Source organism: Mchenga conophoros, linkage group LG16 (genome assembly GCF_057382185.1).
Source record: "Mchenga conophoros isolate Kocher_MC1m ecotype Shallow Benthic linkage group LG16, M_conophoros_male_GT1.1, whole genome shotgun sequence".
In the NCBI taxonomy this organism is placed as follows: Eukaryota; Metazoa; Chordata; class Actinopteri; order Cichliformes; family Cichlidae; genus Mchenga; species Mchenga conophoros.
In genome coordinates this window covers 1,880,122-1,901,965 of record NC_140541.1, presented here as the reverse complement: position 1 = coordinate 1,901,965, position 21,844 = coordinate 1,880,122, and the positions used below count along the sequence as shown (strand labels likewise).

General features: G+C 42.2%; 1 protein-coding gene and 1 long non-coding RNA gene across 2 annotated transcripts; one reads left to right on the top strand and one right to left on the bottom strand.

Annotated features, from left to right (window-relative positions):
- Positions 1-781: 781 nt before the first annotated feature.
- On the top strand, positions 782-1,989 carry LOC146556068 (uncharacterized). Its single transcript, XR_014888968.1, has 3 exons — positions 782-1,036; positions 1,410-1,520; positions 1,969-1,989. It is a non-coding gene; the product is annotated as an uncharacterized LOC146556068 (long non-coding RNA).
- Positions 1,990-7,895: 5,906 nt separating this feature from the next.
- On the bottom strand, positions 7,896-12,791 carry LOC146556067 (uncharacterized). Its single transcript, XM_085250196.1, has 10 exons — positions 12,692-12,791; positions 12,138-12,170; positions 11,952-12,041; positions 11,469-11,540; positions 11,272-11,360; positions 11,057-11,159; positions 10,711-10,813; positions 10,579-10,631; positions 10,393-10,471; positions 7,896-8,550 (listed from the first exon to the last, which is right to left on the bottom strand). The coding sequence occupies exons 1-10, from the start codon at positions 12,740-12,742 to the stop codon at positions 7,991-7,993; spliced, it is 1,233 nt and encodes a 410-aa protein (XP_085106322.1). The 5' UTR covers positions 12,743-12,791; the 3' UTR covers positions 7,896-7,990.
- Positions 12,792-21,844: the final 9,053 nt, after the last annotated feature.

The following is a 21,844-nucleotide window of genomic DNA, read 5'->3' as shown; positions in this document are numbered from 1 at the left end:
AAACAGCTACAGAGCAGTGGGCTGTAAGGCCTATGTTTCATTTAAAGTACTCAAATGTTGGAAAGACCACACAGTCATCGTGCAGCGTACATATGATAAGCATGATGGGCATGATCCTTCGGACCTAAAAGACGCACATTTCAACAATATTTCCAGTGATTTGAGGAGGAAGATTGAGGAACTGCTTTCCCTTGGAACTAAGCCAGCCATCATACTAACCGAATGTCATAAATGGGCCAAAGAACATGGACACAGAGATCTTCACAACAGAGAGCATTTTGTCACACCACGTGACATTGACAGTGTTAGAACCTGCATGATGAGGAAGAAGCACTTTAACTGTGGAGACAGTCAAAGTGTACATACCTTACTTAATGGAAAACATCAAGAACATGTTCTCTTCTATCAACCATACACATCTGACCAAGAACTAATGATTGTTTTGCAGACACCTGTAATGAAATCAAACATGGAGAACTATGCAAAACAGTTAGTATTTGTTGACACCACGCACTGCGTTAACCAGTATTCATTTCCCTTATTCACACTTGTTGTAAGAGATGATCATGGGCATGGAGTCCCTGTGGCCTATGCTATTGTCAGCAACGAAAGTCAGAAAACCCTGGAAACTGTTCTTGGAATAGTTTGTGAGCTTTTCACAACTTCCCCGAGGTAAATAATACATTGACAGCTATTAATTTTGAAATAATTCCTTTTCAAAAAAGTTATAACATGCCAGAATCTAATGCTATAGCTGCAGCATGGGCTGCAAAAACTTTCCTTTCCAGTTGTTAAAGTTATTCCTATAGGCTGTATGCAGTATTTTATATATCTACTTGTGAGTTGAAATGTTTAATTTGGCATTGAAGTGGTGCTTTGAGATAGCAAAAACATTTTCATACTGTTTAATCTCATTTAGTGTTTTCTTTTTTTCTGTAGAGCATTTATGGTTGACAAAGACTTTGCGGAAATAAATGCTTTGCAGAAGGTTTTTCCAGAGTCAGCTATCCTTCTATGCTGGTACCATGTCTTGCAGGTAAACCACATTGTTTTCTTTTCACGTTGTCTAAGATGGACCTGAAACACATTTTTACAACAGGGTCCTGTTGTTATGATTTGCCTCATTGTGATATTCACCTACTCAGGTTAATGAATATAAAGGGATAAAATGTTGAGTGACTATGTCCATCCATTTAAGACCACAGTGCACTCATCTTCTGGTGGCTGCTTCCCAAAGCTCTTTTTAACATTTAAAAATACGTTTGCCTGGTTGATTTCTGTAATGCACAGGTCCTCTTGTCCAGTGAGTGACAAAGTTATTTTTGGACGTCAGCTTTCTTTTATGCTTTTTGTACAGCTGCTCCTCTGTCTCTCTCTCCAGATTAACTTTTTTTCTCTTACATTCACAGGCTGTTAATCGATGGCTTTCAAAATCAGAGTCCGGGGTCCATGGGCTTTCTAACACCCAAAAGAGAAATGAAATCATTTCTTTCTTTTGTAAGCTGAAAGCTTGCACATCTGTAAGTGTAATTTGTCTATTTCACATTTTGATTTCTTGATTACACTAAGAGCATAATAACTTTCAGTTGCTAAAAAAAGTTACAGAGAGATACAAAATAGATTTTTGAAACAATTTCTAAAACTGGCTTCTTATCTTGCTTATCAAAACAAGTACTTAAGCTGTGCAGACCATCATTGTGTCACCCACTGTGCAGTAGAACTTGTGAGTGGGATTCTTTCACAGACAGATGCTGAAACCAAATATGCTTATAGGTTTAGTGTTCCTTCTTAGCCATTGTAAGGTAAGAAATAATTGCTTCTTAATACAAAAAGACGACATATTATTAATAACTTAAAATTCTTAATGTTATTCAATAAAAGGAAAAGGGCTTCAATACATAATATTAAAGATTTCAATAGGTCTGTTAAATGGATTGAAATATATTCTGTTGCATCCAATTCTCTTAGGAGGACGACTTTAAAGCCACATCAGTTCTGCCAGACATTTAAGCAATACCCAAGTATATGCACAAGTAGACTTTTGTGTGACATTTCAAAGGGACTGCATCCATTACTTCTGTTTATTGAAACCTAAAGCTGAATAGCTGTCTTAACTTTCTGCCAAGGAACAGATGAAAAGAAATTGTTTGGTCTCTCAAGCAGTTGTTATTTATGTGTGTTATTCATTACTTTGGCTTGGTTGCTGTTTTTGATACAAATTCATCTGTGCCCATTGTAATATTTTCATATGTTACTATTTTTATATTGCTATGCATTATAAATAAAGGATTACTTATTACTATTAAAGGTCTGCATTTGTAATTGTTGGTATTATTTATAAAATATGCGCTCTTAAGTTTTTTGCTCCATAAAACGATACCTGTCACTTTTTGGACATAGAGTATCAGCTGTTGAGAACCCCCGGCTCATACAAAATAGAAGTAAAAGGTTTCAACATCCAGCCTTTTTATGATTAAATACAAAGTGTAATAAATGAGTTATTGGGGTGTGATTTTGTTAATAGTTAGTCTTAAGTATAAGTTTAATAGTAATGATGAGTAAGAAAATATAGCCAGAATAATGGAATGAGACTAATACCTGACCTCACACTGAGATTTGGTATGAAGTGGCATGTTTGTGCTAATGCTGACATTGGGGCTCAGAGTTCCTCTGTGTGTATATATTTGTGAATGTTAACTTGGCTAATGTCCAAGGGTTTGACTGCTTTCCTGTTGGATTGTATCACACAGAACAGGGATAAGAGCACCAGTGGCCGTGCACACCCTCATCTCTCTCCTTCACCCGATCATTAGTGTTGGAAACCGGCATTAGCTCAGAGTAGATTAGACTTCAGTATAGTGCAAGTGATTTGATTTTATGATTATTTGATTCAGTTTTTTCTGTGTTCAAGCTCAATTACTTTAATAAAATATGTTGAATTCAAACAAATAAATAAATAAACAAATAAACTGTGGACATTACCCTTTTAAACCTTTCTGAAACAAGACAGGTAAAAACCAGTGTATAAAAGTTTACATAGGTATAAATAGCTCTAACACTTTACTCCAGCCTGGCATCCACATATGTGGACATCAGATTTTGGGTTATTTAGACCAAAATACTAAATCTTGATCAACAAGTGCCTGAGTTACAGTTACGAAGACATTATACTGCAACTGTTCTATCGAAATTTCAAATGAATGTCCTCATATGTGGCTCTCATTTTTCTCAGAAACAAAAATTAGGTAAAAAAAAAAAAAAATCTGGTAATTCTTTCTTTTTACATTCATCGGGTTCCAATCGGCCCAAATATCAAAGAGAAATTAAAAATGCATGCCATGGAAGATTTCGGGTCTTAGGGGGTTAAAATGACCAGACCCCTCCGGCCTGTTTTCCAGGCCACTAAATTAAACCCAGTCAATTACCAATTGCACAGAATAAAAACCTACGAGGTCCACTAATAGAATAGAATAGAATAGAATAGAATAGAATTCAACTTTATTGTCATTGCACATGCACAGGTACAGGGCAACGAAATGCAGTTTGCATCCATCCAGAAGTGCTTTAGTGATATAGATATATTACAATAAATATTAGCAATAATATAGATATGTAAATATATTACAGAAGTGGGTCTATTATGGAATGTTATAATGTACACGGTATGAAGTATGTTGTGAATATTCTATAACTATAAGTATGTACAGGCTGTAGTGAGTACAAGCTATGTACAGGCTATGAACAGGATATAAATATGAAAAACTATACAGAATATGAAATAAATAACTTTACAGAATCTGAGATATACAGCTATACAGAAATGGGAACTATGCAAGTTGTAAACAGTTGTAGGGTTAAAAATTATCGTATGTACAGAATGATTATTACAGAGCTATACAGTAGTGCAGTTAAGATAAGTGAGATATGTGGATAATTCTACAGAGGCTATATAAAGTGCTGGTGGTTGTGAGTGGTGGTTCAGTCCATGTTATTATTCTGTGTTTGAGGGTACAGTTGTCCATTGTGGGTGTGTGTATGTTCAGTCCATGTTTTAACGTGGGTCAGATGTCAGGAGGCAGAGTTCAGGAGTCTGACAGCTGTGGGGAAGAAGCTGTTCCGGTACCTGGTGGTCTTAGTCCGGAGGCTCCTGTAGCGCCTCCCAGAGGGCAGGAGGGTGAAGAGTCCATGTGATGGGTGACTGGGGTCTTTGATGATTTTCCCAGCCCTTTTCAGACACCGCTTCCTGTAGATGTCTTTTATGGCAGGAAGTGGTGCTCCGGCGATGCGCTGGGCAGTTTTCACGACCCTCTGCAACGCCTTCCAGTCCGAGGCAGAGCAGTTCCCGTACCAGACTGTTATACAGTTGGTCAGGATGCTCTCGATGGTGCAGCGATAGAAGTTCACCAGGATGTCTGAGGACAGGTGGTTCTTCCTCAGAGTCCTCAAGAAGAAGAGGCGCTGGTGAGCCTTCTTGACCAGCTTGGAGCAGTTGGTCGTCCAGATGAGATCCTCAGAGATGTGGACTCCCAGGAACTTGAAGCTGCTCACACGCTCCACAGCCATCCCCTTAATGTGGATGGGTGGATGTGGGTCAGCATTCCTCCTGTAGTCCACGATGAGCTCCTTGGTCTTCTCGGTGTTAAGCAGCAGGTTGTTTGTGTCGCACCACTCAGCCAGACGATCCACCTCCTCCCTGTAGGCGGCCTCATCGTTGTCACTGATGAGGCCAATCACCGTGGTGTCATCTGCAAACTTAATGATGGTGTTGGAACCATCAGCAGGTCTGCAGTCGTGGGTGAAGAGGGAGTAGAGGAAAGGGCTCATCACACAGCCTTGTGGTACACCGGTGTTCATTGTGATGGTAGATGAGCAGTGGTTATCCAGCCGGACATGTTGGGGGCGGTTGGTCAGGAAGTCCAGTAACCATTTGCAGATGAGGGAACTGATGCCCAGGTCTGTCAGTTTCCTGATGAGTTGTGAGGGGTGGATTGTATTGAATGCTGAACTGAAGTCTATAAACAGCATTCTGGCGTAGGTGTTGTTGTTGTCCAGGTGTGAGAGGACAGAGTGCAGTGCGATGGAGACTGCATCCTCTGTGCTCCTGTTCTGGCGGTATGCGAATTGGTGGGGGTCCAGGGTGGGGGGGAGACAGGATTTGAAGTGTGCTAGGACCAGTCGCTCTAAGCACTTAGTGATGATGGGGGTGAGTGCTACTGGGCGGTAGTCATTGAGGCAAGATGGGTTGGAGTTTTTGGGTATCGGGACGATGGAGGTGGATTTGAAGCAGGCCGGTACCACAGCGTGGGCCAAGGACAGGTTGAATATGTCTGTGAGCACTCCTGCAAGCTCCCCAGAACACGCTCTGAGAACACGCTCGGGGATGCCATCAGGACCTGCAGCCTTGTGGACATTGATCCTGCTCAGCACCGCTCCTACATTGGTGGGGGAGAGAGTCAGAGGTTGGTGGTCTGGCGTCACGTCTGCTTTGGTTGTGGTTGTGGGGTTCCCTCGCTCAAAGCGAGCATAAAAGTTGTTGAGCTTGTTGAGGAAGGAGACATCAGAGGATGCGGGGGAGGGTTTGGTGGTCCTGTAGTCTGTGATGATCTGGAGTCCTTGCCACATGCGTCGGGGGTTGGAGTTGGAGAAGTGTTCTTCTACCTTCTTTTTGTAATGGTGTTTGGCTTTTTTGATGCCCTTCTTTAGATTAGCCCTGGCTGTACTGTAGGCATGTGCATCTCCTGACCTAAAGGCGGTGTTGCGGGCCTTCAGGAGGAGACGAACATCCCGGTTCATCCAAGGCTTCTGGTTGGGGTACATGGTGATCCGTTTCTGGGTGGTGACACTGTCTGTGGTTTCGGAGATGTAATCCAATACAGATGAGGCGTACTAGTCCAGGTCTGTGTGCGTGAACATATTCCAGTCTGTGTTTTTAAATCTGTCCTGGAGCACTGCGTCTGTCCCCTCTGGCCACACTTTAATTGTCCTCACAGCAGGTTTCACACGTTGGATGAGTGGTGAATACCGAGGTGTCAGGAACAGGGAGAGATGGTCTGATTGTCCAATGTGGGGGAGGGGTGTTGCTTTGTAGGCTCCAGCCAGGTTGGAATACACATGGTCTAAAGTCTTGTCTCCTCTGGTGTGGCAGGAGACATGTTGGTGGAATCTGGGGAGGACTGTCTTTAAGTTGGTGTGGTTGAAGTCGCCAGCAACAATAAAAGCAGCCTCGGGGTGTTTATTCTGGTGTTTGTTAATGGCTGCAGAAAGTTCTTTCATGGTGTTTGTTAATGGCTGCAGAAAGTTCTTTCATGGTGTTTGTTAATGGCTGCAGAAAGTTCTTTCATGGCCAACCTAGCATTAGCGTTGGGGGGGATATACACGGCAGTGAGTATGATAGAAGTGAGTTCTCTGGGGAGGTAATAAGGTCTGCATTTGATCATTAAAAACTCCGCATTAGGTGAGCAGTGACTCTCAGTAGTAGTGGAGTTCATGCACCAAGCATTGTTAATATAAATGCACAAACCTCCACCTCTGGTCTTGCCGGAGTCATCTGCTAGCCTGTCGGCTCGGTGTGTGTGGCGTCCTGCTAACTCGATAGCATTGTCCGGGCAGCTGTTGTTCAACCATGTTTCGGTGAAAAAACATGACATTTGAGTCCATAATCCGTCTGTTGTTAGTGATGGAGAGCCGTATCTCATCCATTTTGTTTGCCAGAGAACGGACATTGGCGAGGAAAATTCTGGGTAAAGGCAGCCGGTGTGGTGTTAGCTTTAGCTTAGCCTGTAGCCCGTAGCCCTCCGCGCCTACCTCGCCTTTGTTTACGATCCCGGCGCCGTCTGCGTGCACTTCCGCCTGGCCAGGGAGAGTGGGCAGCCTCCGGTGTTCTGGAGATCTCTGGGATGAGTCGGAGATCGGCGATAAAACTGTTGGAGTTATGAGTCCATGGAGTTATGGAGTTATGGACTATAATAGTCCAAAAGTCCAAATCTTTAATAGAAAAGACAGGCAGAACTCAAACAAACAATAATCCAAACGAGGAGCTTATATACACACTGGAAAGTAAATAATTATAAGTTATTAAATCAGACTAATTAAATACAGTAAAACTAATAAGGGAAGACGAACACACGGGAAATAAAAATGACAACAGTGTAAACATACCAAAACTCAAAATAAAACAGGAAAGCTACTACAAACCAAGTGTGACACAAATACATTCATATTGAAACATATGTGATAATTTTCTTTCTTTGTAGAATTTTTAAGATATGTGTTAGAACAGTCATTATCCTGTTTGGATTAGGAACCAATCATTTTTGCCAAATAGTTAACACAAACTTAGAACAACAATGAACAATTTTCAAGATTCTGATTTACAGAACAAACAAAAGTCACAAAAGGTTTCATTATTTAAGAGACAAGATCAAGTTTTTCACACAGGAATGAAATGACAGAATCCAGTGCAGCGGGGCCAAAGGTGTGTGTCAGCAAACTGAAGGTTGAGGAATCAGTCAGCTCATGTTTAAGGTTGTGTTGGATTTTGAGAAGAGTCTGTCTGTTATTAGAAAGTAAGATTAACAATGTTACACCAATAACCCAAATACGGGGAAATGACAAATAATACCAAAAAAGATACAACTTTCATATTGTTTTACTAACTTACTTTGTCATATCAGCACTTGAATGGTCGATGCCTTTACAGACCATGTCTGTTGTGACATCACAGGCCAATCTTCCGGCAAACCCGAGGGCTAGCTCCCCAGCCTCCTCTTCACTCAGAACACTAAACACTGTTACTTTAGTTTTGGCCTTCTTAGGCCTGTCAAGAATCATTGCGGGCAGTTTGGCTTTACGGACCTAAAAAAGAAAAAGTGCAAACACCAAAAGAGCAGAGAGAGACACACACACACGCACAAAGTTAAATGCTTTTGTTTACATGGTGTAATTGTGTATATGTTGCAGCAAATGCACAATTTCCAGCCACATTGTCACTTCATTGATACGAGTAACCCGGATTTATTTCAGGTGACATCAAAGTCACGAAATGTATACCTACCCCAATCAAACCTCTGAAAACATGAACTGACATGTTCTCTGCGTTGATTCTGCGCTTGATCTCGTCTTCTGTTATTGTGTAGGTTTTCTTTTTTGAGCTTGGTACAGATAAGCGACCATGCACTCTGTAAACTGTACTAGTTCCTTCTGAATCAGTTTGGAATTCTGTATCTGCATCGATCCTGTCAACATCAGCAGCAGCAGCATTATCTGTACTCAGACTTGTGCCGTATACTTCTGCTTCTTTTTCTTTGTCTTCAGTCTGTGTACCTTCATCTCTTTCAGTCTGTGTACCTTCATCTCTGACTGTCAGTCTTCCTATCTCACTGTTACTTGTCGGTTTGCTGCAGATGTCCTCTCCCTTAGGAACTTTTCCTTTGTCATTCGCTGCCTGATGCTTTCCCTGATGACATTCTTCACTGGCTACTTCTATTGCTCCTCCTGTATAGCCACCTACTATGCTGCACAACTCCTTTCCCTCTGCTGTGCTGCACTGTGCTGTTACATAAAGAAGAATGATATAAACAGCACTATATCAATTTAATTGTGAAGAGAAATCCCCACAATACGACACAGTTATGTCTAAAATAGTTTTGTGTAAAAACTGGATCTTGAAACGTCCACTTTAATTACACAGTCCTGGTGTGCAAAGGCAAAATTACGAAAAAAAATTTCACTTTAAACATTTTTGGACATTGTTTAGTTACAGTTGTGGTCAAAAGTTTACATACACTTGTAAAGAATAGAATATAATGGCTCTACCGAGTGTCCCGTTATTTCTAAAACTCTGATTTTTCTCTGATAGAGTGATTGGAACAGATACTTCTTTGTCACAAAAAACATTCATGAAGTTTGGTTCTTTAATGACTTTATTATGGGTTAACATAAAAAAGTGATCACATTTGCTGGGTCAAAAATATACATACAGCAACATGAATTAGCAATTTTGGTGACTTAGAAAGTTGTCAGTGAACTGAGCTTCATAGCATGGCCTCTTAACTTCTTGCGAGTGATTATGAGTGACTACAGTTGGTGACTTCTCTTAGGCCAATTAAATAGGGCTCATTGGATACAAACGCCCACAAACGCTACAATGGGAAAGTCAAAGTAGCTCAGCATGGATCTGAAAAAGAGAATTTTTGACTTGAACAAGTCAGGAAAGTCACTTGGGGCCATTTCAAAGCAGCTGCATGTCCCAAGAGCAACAGTGCAAACAATCGTTTGTAAGTATAACGTGCATGGCACTGTTTCATCACTGCCAAGATCAGGAAGAAAACGCAAGCTGCTGCTGAGAGAAAATTGGTCAGGAGGGTGAAGAGTCAACCAAGAATCACCAAAAAGCAGATGTGCCAAGAATTAGAAGCTGCTGAAACACAGGTGTCATTGTCCACAGTCAAACGTGTTTTGCATCTCCATGGACTGAGAGGCTGCTGTGCAAGAAGGAAGCCCTTGCTCCAAAAGCGGCACCTTAAGGCTCAACTGAAGTTTGCTGCTGATTACATGGACAAAGATAAGACCTTCTGGAGGAAAGTTCTGTGGTCAGACAAAACAAAAATCGAGCTTTTTGGCCACAATGCCCAGCAATATGTTTGGAGGAGAAAAGGTGAGGCCTTCAACCCCAAGAACACCGTGCCTACAATCAAGCATGGTGGTGGGAGTATTATGCTGTGGGGCTGTTTTGCTGCCAATGGAACTGGTGATTTACAGAGAGTAAATGGGATAATGAAGAAGGAGGATTACCTTCACATTCTTCAACATAACCTAAAATCATCAGCACGAAGGTTGGGTCTTGGGCGCAGTTGGGTGTTCCAACAGGACAATGACCCCAAACACACATCAAAAGTGGTAAAGGAATGGCTAAATCAGGCTAGAATAAGGGTTTTAGAATGGCCTTCCCAAAGTCCTGACTTAAACCCCATTGAAAACATGTGGACAATGCTGAAGAAACAAGTCCATGTCAGAAAGCCATCAAATTTGACTGAACTGCACCAATTCTGTCAAGAGGAGTGGTCAAAGATTCAACCAGAAGCTTGTGGATGGCTACCAAAAGCGCCTAATTGAAGTGAAAATGGCTAAGGGACATGTAACCAAATATTAGCACTGCTGTATGTATATTTTTGACCCAGCAGATGTGATCACTTTTTTCTGTTAACCCATAATAAAGTCATTAAAGAACCAAACTTCATGAATGTTTTTTGTGACAAAGAAGTATCTGTTCCAATCACTCTATCAGAGAAAAATCAGAGTTTTAGAAATAACGGGACACTCGGTAGAGCCATTATATTCTATTCTTTACAAGTGTATGTAAACTTTTGACCACAACTGTATATTGTGACTTACTCTCACAGAAGATACAGATGCCACAAACAGACTTTGAACAACGCATGTGCTTGTATGCACCACATTTCTGGCACTGCACCTGTGAATTAAAAAAAAAAAAAGAAGAAGAAATAAACAAACAAAAAACAAATGAACAAAGTCCATTATATAAACAATCTATATGGCTAAGGACATGTCATAGTGTACCCGGTCTTTGGCTGCAATCACACACCAGCACTGACTGCACTTCCTAGTTCGTTCTGCAAAATATAATTTGTTTAAGTACAAGTTACATTTTCCAATGTTAGAGAAAAAGAAGGCGGCTAATTTTATCTTTACCTATTGAGGAAAATAAGTAGTGGCAAAGTCGGGACCTGGGCTTTGTGATTTCAGTGTTGTACTCCTCCACTTGTGTTTTACCGTCAATGAGAGATTGGGGAAACTAATAATTGACGAAGAAGAAAAAAAAAAGAACAAAAAGAATTAGATTAACAAAGAAATGGGGTTTTTTTTACACCCCCCGAGAAAAAAAAAATAGAGCAACCAAAGCCAAATCATTACTGCTGAAATGGTTCAATCTACAACAAAAATTGAGATTTTACCATCCTGCCTCTAAGGCTTTAAAAACTGAATAGACAAAAATGTAAACATTACTTATATAGGTTAAAGCTATAGTTTTCAGTACCATTATGACATGCACTCCACATGAGTTCCCATCCTGTTGATGTGGGTGGCTCACATGTGACAAAGTCCACTCTCCAGTGCAGCCTCTTGCTGAAGCAAATGAGCTGAGAGATGGCAGTTATTACAAATAAAAAGCATATAGAGAAATCAATAACCACGTTCGGTAATGATTTCAATTAAATTAAATATGTTATGTTAAATATGTTAATTAATTACCTCCAGTTTTTCAACACCGCACTTTTTCTGACCTCCGACTCGCCAAATGAATTCATATAGGCTATGGTCCTCTTGGGTATGTCACAAAACTGTTTTGTAAAAAGATGGATATGGTAGGCTTGGGCCTTGAGCTTTCCTAATGAGGGACACTGAAAAGTATCATGCACTAGAGAGAGTGCAAAATCTGTGCAACTTACAAACAAGGTCCAGTGGCTGCCGTTTTCCAGACAGGCTCCAATCAATTTCTCATACATCTGAAAGATGTTTTTCTGGAAATAAAAAGAATGTGACAAGTATGTTTTTCTGTCAAGAATGACACTGCAAAACTGCGAAAGCTTGTCAGGTGAGACTTGTAATTAATTCTGCAGATACACAAACATATAGAAAGTGTCATTTTTTGTTTACATTAATTAAGTTCTATAGTGTGTACGAAACAAATCAAGACCACAGACTCAACACGCACCACTCAATTTTTGGTTTTCTTTATCAGTTGGCCAAGACAGAAATGTTTTAATCTGTGTGCATTGCTTTTGAGCAAGTCTTTACACAGAAAAGGTTTCAGAAAGGTATTTTTCAGGTTCTTCTGACAAGGCTTCAATTTTGGAAAATGCTGTTTGTTTATAGTGGCAACTTATAAACCCTTTGTGATAAGAACATAGTTACCACAGTCCAAGTCATACCTTCAAAAAGTATGCACTTTGTGCTCTTGTGGACCCATCCAAAATTTTTCCAGTGATTTGGCTTGGTATTGGATAAATGTGAGGGAAATTCTATAAAAATAACATAAATACACTTATGTTTTCAAATACATTACAAAAAACGTAAACATGCTATGTCATTATGATCAAACAAGCTTTTCAACATACCTCACACTGCAAATAGATTAGGCCATCTATTACCTTATAAAACAAATAAATAAATACATATAAATAAAAACAGAACTAGGCTTGATTCATTAAGTAAATTGTACAATAAAGTGTATTTAAAGCAGAATTTAACATTAGTTTTATGACAACATAAAAGGATTTTTATGTCAAGAGGTACTTCATCTGAAATGTTTGTCTAGTCAAACAGGGATTTCAAACTTGAAATACCAATAGAGTTTGGTCCAGCTACTCCCACAAGCTAATCTGTGAGAAAGCATATGCTGTAGTCAACAGATATCATTTTCTTTTTGCATGCTGCAACCATCATCCATTTCAGTCTTCTAGGAGCTTTGTCTGGTTGTAGTTCTTTTTTCTCCTCCTCTCCCCTCATCTATGAATTAAATTGTTTTCTGACCTTCCTTCCCAATGGGATGTTTAAGCAATATATGTATGGTCAGAAGGGGGTGAAATTTTCATTGCAGTTGTACGTGTAACATTGCATGTGATAATAAAAGGCTTGATTGGTTGATTATTCAACATGAGTTGACATTTACCTGACATTGTGAAGGAGTCACAGTTTCTGTAAGGGTGTAAGAACATAACATGTGGATTTGTTACACTTCTTTTTCACAAGTTAATAACAATCAATAATTTTCATTCCATTATTAACAAGCTATCACACGATGTCCCAGGGACAACATCTACACGATGTCCCTGGGACAACATTTACACTTTGTCCCTGGGACAACATTTACACGATGTCCCAGGGACAACATCTACACGATGTCCCAGGGACAACATTTACGCGATGTCCCAGGGACAACATTTACGCGATGTCCCTGGACAAATTTGTAAATATCTGGATTACTGTTAATCTCCATAGAATCAAGAACTCATGTCAAGTTTCACAGCTATGGACCAGTTAATTATGTTTCCAGGTGATAGTTTGATTCATAGATTCAGCACACAACCATAAGTCTAGGCCTTTTAGTCCAGATTCTCTTCACTTATGTTTGTAAAATGATCAGGGAAGCTAGTGCAATTTTGCCTGACCCAACCCCCGGGCCACGAAACACCCAAAAAGTTGGGGAACGCTGGTCTAGAGAACACTGGTTAGCTAATGCTGTCGTCAAGTAGCCTATCGCTAGCAAACAAACAGCAAGCCAAGTGAGGAACATATGTATAATGCTTACCGTAACACTGGTTAGCTAATGCTGTCGTCAAGTAGTCTATCACTAGCAAACAAACAGCAAGCCAAGTGAGGAACATATGTATAATGCTTACCGTTTATTAAAGAAAAGTATTCTAAATTGACTTCAAATTCGGCGGACAGGCGGCGGTTTCTCGCTTCTTCACTTGTATTTCGAAATACTCGAAGGCGGGTATTTCGAAGTCGCAAAGGAATGACGTCACAAGAAGGTGATTGGTCACCTGCAATGTTGAAACTGGAACAACATTAATTATGATGATGTGGGAACAACGCCAACACGAGGATATCAGATCGTCCTTTTGACACAACACCAGCTAACTGACAAGACTTAGTTAAAAGCTAATATTATGGTTGAATATTATTGCACCTAACCTTGGGCTCCAGTATTCTGAAATCCCCACTTCCCCTCTGATAAACCACATGATTATGTAACAAATATGTCAGCTTAGAAGAAGAACAGAGGACAGTTTATTCAGGGTGTGACAGCACTTTACCACCTGTGGCCAACATATCATACAAATTTCTGGACTGGAGCACGTACATCCTTAAAAACTCCAGGACTTCATCACAGCCTCTCTCACATCTGCTTCACATGTGTAGTTTACAGGAAACTTAAATAACACTGGCTGAATATGTTTGTAGCAGGATAAAATTAGGGTCCCTTATATGAATGGGATTTAAACAGGGAGAAAGAAGAAAATGTTGGCATCAGTTCCAACACTTCACTTAATTGAGACTCACTTGTGTTTAACCTTGGAATATGTGAACAGATTACTTATTGAGTCCTTTCTCAGTCCATGGGTTGTAAAACCGCAACATCCTCCATCCGTAGTAAGAGAAAGCGTCTGTGGCAATAACCAAAATGTCTCCATACAGCCTTCGTGAATAAGAAAATGGGTGGCCAGGAATTTTTTTTTAATTTTTAAATTGTATAGAGCTAAATATGAAACGTGTCTGTGAGTCCTTCAGTCCAAATACTCAAGGTCGAGAAGAATATACAGCAGCCGCTGATCCCTCAATGGCACCAGTAAGACGGCAGGACAGCAGGGCCTCTTCCTTAGCAGAAAAGTCTCCTCCACTGCTAGCAGGAGAATGACACATGCGTATTTTAAAGGTACTGCGTGTACAGATATCACCGTTGGCTCACACAAGCTTGCTCTGACACAGCTACAGACCTTGGCTGTGTCCCAATCCAGCGACCGCACGCTCCTGAGTACACATTTTGAGACCTATTACTTCACAGCGACACGACGGCTGTCCCAATCCAAAGTGTACTCCAAATGTGCCATCGATTTCCCCAAATTTGAAGTGTGGTCCGGTGTACACTTCATGGTCCCATATATCCCACAATTCATAGCGCGGTGGTGGGTGTGGATAATTTTCCCGAAAAATACGGCAGAGGGCAGAAGCGGAGCGGCCGAAGAGTAAACTTTCAAAAGTAAGTACTGAATATGATGTCACTTATTATGTGCCAATGTTTAATAATGAAGAGCATTGAAACATTGCTGTTAGCCACATGTCGGCAAAGATATGTGACATTAGGGATGTTTGTACTAACTTGGTTTTAAAGCCTTTAAAATATACGCCGTTCAATAGTCGACCTTAATCTTACAGAGAATGTGATGATTTTGTGGATAATTAAAGTCAGTCATATATCCACAAACACAACAAGCTGAAAGTCAGTGATGCTGCTCGGTTTGCAGTCCTGAATATCACGGCACAAGCAGGATCCACTGCACTGTTAATGTTAGCTATGTTATATTGCTGCCTCGGTGGTGTCGAGCCAAACGGACTTTAACGTGTGTTTGAACGAGCTGACAGTTCACTCGTTAAGCTGAAAGAAAGATGCTTCAATCACAGGAGTCACACATGTGTCCACTGTACCATCTGGGAACTCTTCTTGTTTAGCACTCGTAATAACACAAACACTAAATCCTGCTTCTCTGGTGCTGTTGTGTAGCAGTGTGTACACCTGAGACTGTCACCTGTCTGTCTGTCATGCACTCTCTCTCTGTTTCTTTCTCTCTGATTGTGGAATAAAAGTATGAACATGTGTTTATAAGTTACACTTGTGTTTGAATCCTGCAGCTTATCACACATTTGATTTCCATGTGTGACGACTGCAAGTGTCCAGAGTGAGGACAGACTGAGGGACCCACTGCTGCACATCATCTGTGAGGCTTTGCACCCCTGATGATCCACCAGGACAAACTCAGCAGTGTGTGAGGAAGAGGAGGAGGAAGAGCCAGCAGCAGCTGACAGATGGAGAGAACAGACAGACTGTTCCCTGTTTGTGAAGGACTGCTAGGAAAGTTTAACATAACTGTCTGTCCTGAATCAGTCTTATTAGGTAATGTTCAAATAATGTTATCATCCCAGTGTTTCCAGTGTGGGAGAAAGTACTCAGGGCCTTCAAGTTACACACTATGAAAGGCAGCAACAAGTTTAATGTTCAGAAACCTAAAGTATGTATCAGCAGCAGAATGGAGCTAAAAAAAAATGTTTGTTTCAGTTCTATGAAGCTTTGAGTATTTTGGATCAGTAGCACTGCTGTGTTTGTTGCATCATATTGCTGTGATTGTTTATATGCTTTATATATAGTTAGTTCAAATGCACAACATAAATGACAACTTACTGTTCACTGAACACACATCACTCACTGAGTTAGGTCCTTCTTGCACCTTTTTAAAAACACATCCCTTTAGCTTACATCTTGAAAGTAGTGCAAGCCATATGGGTTTATATTCCAAACAGTGACACACGAACTTGATCACCAAAGTCCGCTTAACATGGCTGCTAATTTTCAAGCTTACTAGCTTATTCACGATTAGCACATCATAACATAACCAAACGATAACATATATAAAGAAACAATATACGTATAAAACACCAATTCTTACCTAGCAGGAGAATAAATAATCAGTATTTTAAGGCTACTGCATGTACAGATGTCACTGCTGGCTCACATGAGCTACCTCTGAGAGTTTACTCCCCAGCTGACTGTCGCGAAAGAGTCGTAAATCACCGGCATTGTAAAACTTTAAATTATTCCAGGGCATGTTAAAAACAAAACACCAAACAGATGGACTGGATATTAAACGGTATCAAACGACTAAATGAACACAGGGTTACAATTACATTCTACCATCGTCACATCGAGAGTTTATTCATTAATCATCAGAGTTCAACAATGTGACATCCAGTTGAAAAGAGCTTCAGTAACGCAAGCCAAAACAGGCTAACAGTAAATAACAGCACAAAAACAGCTGTGCTTATCGACAGCTCGACAGTTCGACATATCCTCAACAACTCACCTCAGTATGGCTGCCATTGGTCACATTTTAACTGTCCGTTTTACAGCCTCTTACAGAAAATGAACGCTTACACGGTACACCGTACACATATACAGTATATTGATTTTATTTGGTTTTAGAGTTTAACCTGAAATCTTTTGCTGCTGAGCAGCAGAGCTCCAAAGCTTCCCCTGTAACCATGGTTACGCAGAGGCGTAACAGTGTTCCAACAGTGACGTCACATACCTGTGTCAGACTGATACCTGGATCAGTCTGAAACTTTTATTGGCACTTTTCTGCTGAGATCCGGAGCTCGTGGGCCTGGCGGCCTGGGATCAGATGAGCTGCTGTGTTTTTCATGGAGAAAAAATAATTAACATGGAATAACGTCAGTCTCAGATGGGAAAAAAAAAGATGCAAGAAAAAGAGGACAGCAGATTGAGAAGAGATTTCTTCAAACGGTAAGGAGCTTCTACCAAGTGATATTTGATAAGGTTAAAACTTCAAGCTTAAATCTAATGTCTAGATTCATGCTAAACTTTTCTGATTACTCAGTGAATCTGTTCATATGTTGCCGTTTTAAGCTATCGGGTAATTTCATGGTGACAAATGGCTTTGACAAAAAAAAAATGCAGGATTAATTAAAGGCTAAATATGACTGCTAGGTTAGGACGTGGTTAGGAGCAAATACTTAGGAGAGACAGATATTTTGCTCTGATAGAAATCTTTATTAGTATTTATAGAACGGAATTTGAATGTGAGGGTGTGCTGGGAACGTCTAGCAGAGGCCCCAGTCCGCGAGATCTTCAACGCACACCTCCGGCAGAGCTTCAACAGCATTCCGAGGGAGACTGGGGACATTGAGTCCGAATGGACCATGTTCAGCGTCTCCATTGCCGAAGCTGCTGCATTGAGCTGCGGTCGCAAGGTGGTTGGTGCCTGCCGTGGTGGTAATCCCCGAACCAAATGGTGGACACCAGAGGTGAAGGGAGACACCAGGCTGAAGAAGGAGTCCTATCGGGCTTGGTTAGCCTGTGGGACTCCGGAGGCAGCCGGCAGGTATCGACAGGCCAAGCGGAATGCGGCTCGGGCAGTGGCTGAAGCAAAAACTCGGGTGTGGGAGGAGTTCGGAGAGGCCATGGAAAAAGACTTTCGGACTGCCTCGAAGAGATTCTGGCAAACCGTCAGGCGTCTCAGGAGGGGAAAGCGGTGCTCTACCTGCACTGTGTATAGTGCTGGCGGAGCACTGCTGACGTCGACTGAGAAAATTGTCAGGCGGTGGAAGGAATACTTTGAGGACCTCCTTAATCCCACTGACACGTCTTCCGAGGAGGAAGCAGAGTCTGGGGATGAGGGGAATGACCCGCCAATTTCCGGGGGCGAGGTCACTGAGGCAGTTAAACAACTCCTTGGTGGCAGAGCCCCTGGTGTTGATGAGGTCCGCCCCGAGTTCCTGAAGGCTCTGGACGTTGTAGGGCTGTCCTGGTTGACACGCCTCTACAATGTTGCGTGGAGATCAGGGGCAGTACCTGTGGACTGGCAGACTGGGGTGGTGGTCCCCATCTTTAAGAAGGGGGACCGGAGGGTGTGTTCCAACTACAGGGGGATCACACTCCTCAGCCTCCCTGGGAAAGTCTATGCCAGGGTGCTGGAAAGGAGAGTTCGTCCGCTAGTCGAACCTCGGATACAGGAGGAACAATGCGGTTTTCGTCCTGGTCGCGGAACACTGGACCAGCTCTTTATCCTCTCCAGGATACTTGAGGGTACATGGGAGTTTGCCCAACCAGTCTACATGTGTTTTGTGGACTTGGAGAAGGCATTCGACCGTGTCCCTCGGGGTGTCCTGTGGGAGGTGTTGCGGGAGTATGGGGTGTCTGGCCCATTGCTACGGGCCATTCGATCCCTATACAACCGTTGTAAGAGCTTGGTTCGCATTGCCGGCAATAAGTCGGACTCGTTCCCGGTGGGTGATGGGCTCCGCCAGGGCTGCCCTTTGTCTCCGGTTCTGTTCATAATTTTTATGGACAGGATTTCTAGGCGCAGCCAAGTGGCGGAGTGGGCTTTCACTTTGGTGGCCTCAGAATCTCATCTCTGATTTTTGCAGATGATGTGGTTCTGTTGGCTTCATCGGGTCTCCAGCTCGCACTGGAACGGTTCGCAGCCGAGTGTGAAGCAGCGGGAATGAGGATCAGCACCTCCAAATCTGAGGCCATGGTTCTCAGCCGGAAAAGGGTGGAGTGCCCACTCCGGGTCAGGGATGAGTTCCTGCCCCAAGTGGAGGAGTTCAAGTATCTCGGGGTCTTGTTCGCGAGTGATGGGAGAAGGGAGCCGGAGATCGAGAGACGGATTGGGGCTGCAGCTGCAGTAATGCGGACGCTGCACCGGTCCGTTGTGGTGAAGAGGGAGCTGAGTGTAAAAGCGAAGCTCTCAATTTACCGGTCGATCTACGTCCCTACCCTCACCTATGGCCACGAGCTGTGGGTAGTGACCGAAAGAACGAGATCGCGGATACAAGCAGCAGAAATGAGGTTCCTCCGAAGGGTGGCTGGCCTCTCCCTTAGAGATAGGGTGAGAAGTTCGGCCATCCGGGAGGGGCTCAGAGTAGAGCAGCTGCTGCTCCACATCGAAAGGAGCCAGCTGAGGTGGTTCGGGCATCTGACAAGGATGCCCCCTGGGCGCCTCCTGGGTGAGGTGTTCCAGGCATGTCCCACCGGGAGGAGGTCCCGGGGCAGACCCAGGACACGCTGGAGAGATTATATCTCTCGGCTTGCCTGGGAACGCCTTGGTATTCCCCCGGATAAGCTGGAGGAGGTGGCTGGGGAGAGGGAGGTCTGGGCCTCTCTGCTTAGGCTGCTGCCCCTGCGACCCAGCCTCGGATAAAGCGGATGAAACTTGATGGATGGATGGATGGAATTTGAATGAAAACAACAAAATTTGAATGAAAACAACAGGATTAGAAGGTAAACAACGGATTTTGAACGAAAACAACAAAATTAGAATGACAAGAACGGAATTTGAATGAAAACAATAGAATTAGAATGAAAACAATAGAATTAGAATGAAAAGAACTGAATTAGAATGAAATGAACTGAATTAGAATGAAAAGAAAAAAATTTGAATGAAAATACAGTATTAGAAAAAAGAGAAAAGAACTTGAATGAGGAAAACAGAATTAGAATGACAAGAATGGAATTTGAATGAAAACACCAGAAGTTGAAAGAAAACAACAAAATTTGAATGAAAACAACAGAAGTTGAAAGAGAACAACAGAATTTGAATGAAAAGAACTGGATTAGAAGGAAAACAACAGATTTTGAGCAAAAACCACAGAATTAGAATGACAAGAATGGCATTTGAATGAAAACAACAAAATTTGAATTAGAAGAACAAAATTTAAATGAAAAAAACTGGATTAGAAGGAAAACAACGGATTTTGAACAAAAACCAACAGAATTAGAATGACAGGAAAAGGAAAAGAACAGAAGAAGAATGAAAAGAACAAAATTTGAATGAAAAAACAGTATTAGAATGAAGAGAACAGAATTTGAATGAGAACAACAGAATTAGAATGACAAGAATGGAATTTGAATGAAAACACCGGAAGTTGAAAGAAAACAACAAAATTTGAATGAAAACAACAGAATTAGAAGGAAAACAACAGAATTTGAAAGAAAACAAGAGAATTAGAATGAAAAACACACAATTTGAATGAAAACAACAGAATTAGAATGACAAGAACGGAATTTGAATGAAAATAACTGGATTAGAAGGAAAACAACAGAATTTGAAAGAAAACAAGAGAATTAGAATGAAAAACACACAATTTGAATGAAAACAACAGAATTAGAATGACAAGAACGGAATTTGAATGAAAATAACTGGATTAGAAGGAAAACCACGGATTTTGAACGAAAACAACAGCATTAGAATGACAAGAACGGAATTTGAATGAAAACACAGGAATTAGAATGAAAACAACAGAATTAGAATGTAAAGAACTGAATTGGAATGAAAAGAACTGAATTAGAAGGAAAACAACAGAATTTGAAAGAAAACAACAGAATTCGAATGACAAGAATGGAATTTGAATGAAAACAACAGAATTCGAATGACAAGAATGGAATTTGAATGAAAACAACAGAATTAGAGTGGAGACATGGCGGGGGAGGATGCTGGACAGACCCGGTGCACCTAAACGCGTATTGAGGGTGTGCTGGGAACGTCTAGCAGAGGCCCCAGTCCGCGAGATCTTCAACGCACACCTCCGGCAGAGCTTCAACAGCATTCCGAGGGAGACTGGGGACATTGAGTCCGAATGGACCATGTTCAGTGTCTCCATTGCCGAAGCTGCTGCATTGAGCTGCGGCCGCAAGGTGGTTGGTGCCTGCCGTGGTGGTAATCCCCGAACCAAATGGTGGACACCAGAGGTGAAGGGAGCCACCAGGCTGAAGAAGGAGTCCTATCGGGCTTGGTTAGCCTGTGGGACTCCGGAGGCAGCCGACAGGTATCGACAGGCCAAGCAGAATGCGGCTCGGGCAGTGGCTGAAGCAAAAACTCGGGTGTGGGAGGAGTTCGGAGAGGCCATGGAAAAAGATTTTCGGACACGGTCGAATGCCTTCTCCAAGTCCACAAAACACATGTAGACTGGTTGGGCAAACTCCCATGCACCCTCAAGTATCCTGGAGAGGATAAAGAGCTGGTCCAGTGTTCTGCGACCAGGATGAAAACCGCATTGTTCCTCCTGTATCCAAGGTTCGACTAGCGGACGAACTCTCCTTTCCAGCACCCTGGCATAGACTTTCCCAGGGAGGCTGAGGAGTGTGATCCCCCTGTAGTTGGAACACACCCTCCGGTCTCCCTTCTTAAAGATGGGGACCACCACCCCAGTCTGCCAGTCCAGGGGTACTGCCCCTGATCTCCACGCAACATTGTAGAGGCGTGTCAACCAGGACAGCCCTACAACGTCCAGAGCCTTCAGGAACTCGGGGCGGACCTCATCAACACCAGGGGATCTGCCACCAAGGAGTTGTTTAACTGCCTCAGTGACCTTGCCCCCGGAAATTGGCGGGTCATTCCCCTCATCCCCAGACTCTTCCTCCTCCTCGGAAGATATGTCAGTGGGATTAACGAGGTCCTCGAAGTATTCCTTCCACTGCCTGACAATTTTCTCAGTCGACGTCAGCAGTGCTCCGCCAGCACTATAC

Excerpts from the sequence above, each read along its gene's own strand:
- LOC146556067 (XM_085250196.1), bottom strand. The coding sequence starts at position 12,742 with ATGTTATGTTCTTACACCCTTACAGAAACTGTGACTCCTTCACAATGT. Across the intron at positions 12,171-12,691 it reads TGACTCCTTCACAATGTCAG|GTAATAGATGGCCTAATCTA; the intron begins GTAAATGTCAAC and ends TTGTTTTATAAG. Across the intron at positions 10,814-11,056 it reads GTGGAGTGCATGTCATAATG|TTTCCCCAATCTCTCATTGA; the intron begins GTACTGAAAACT and ends GTCAATTATTAG.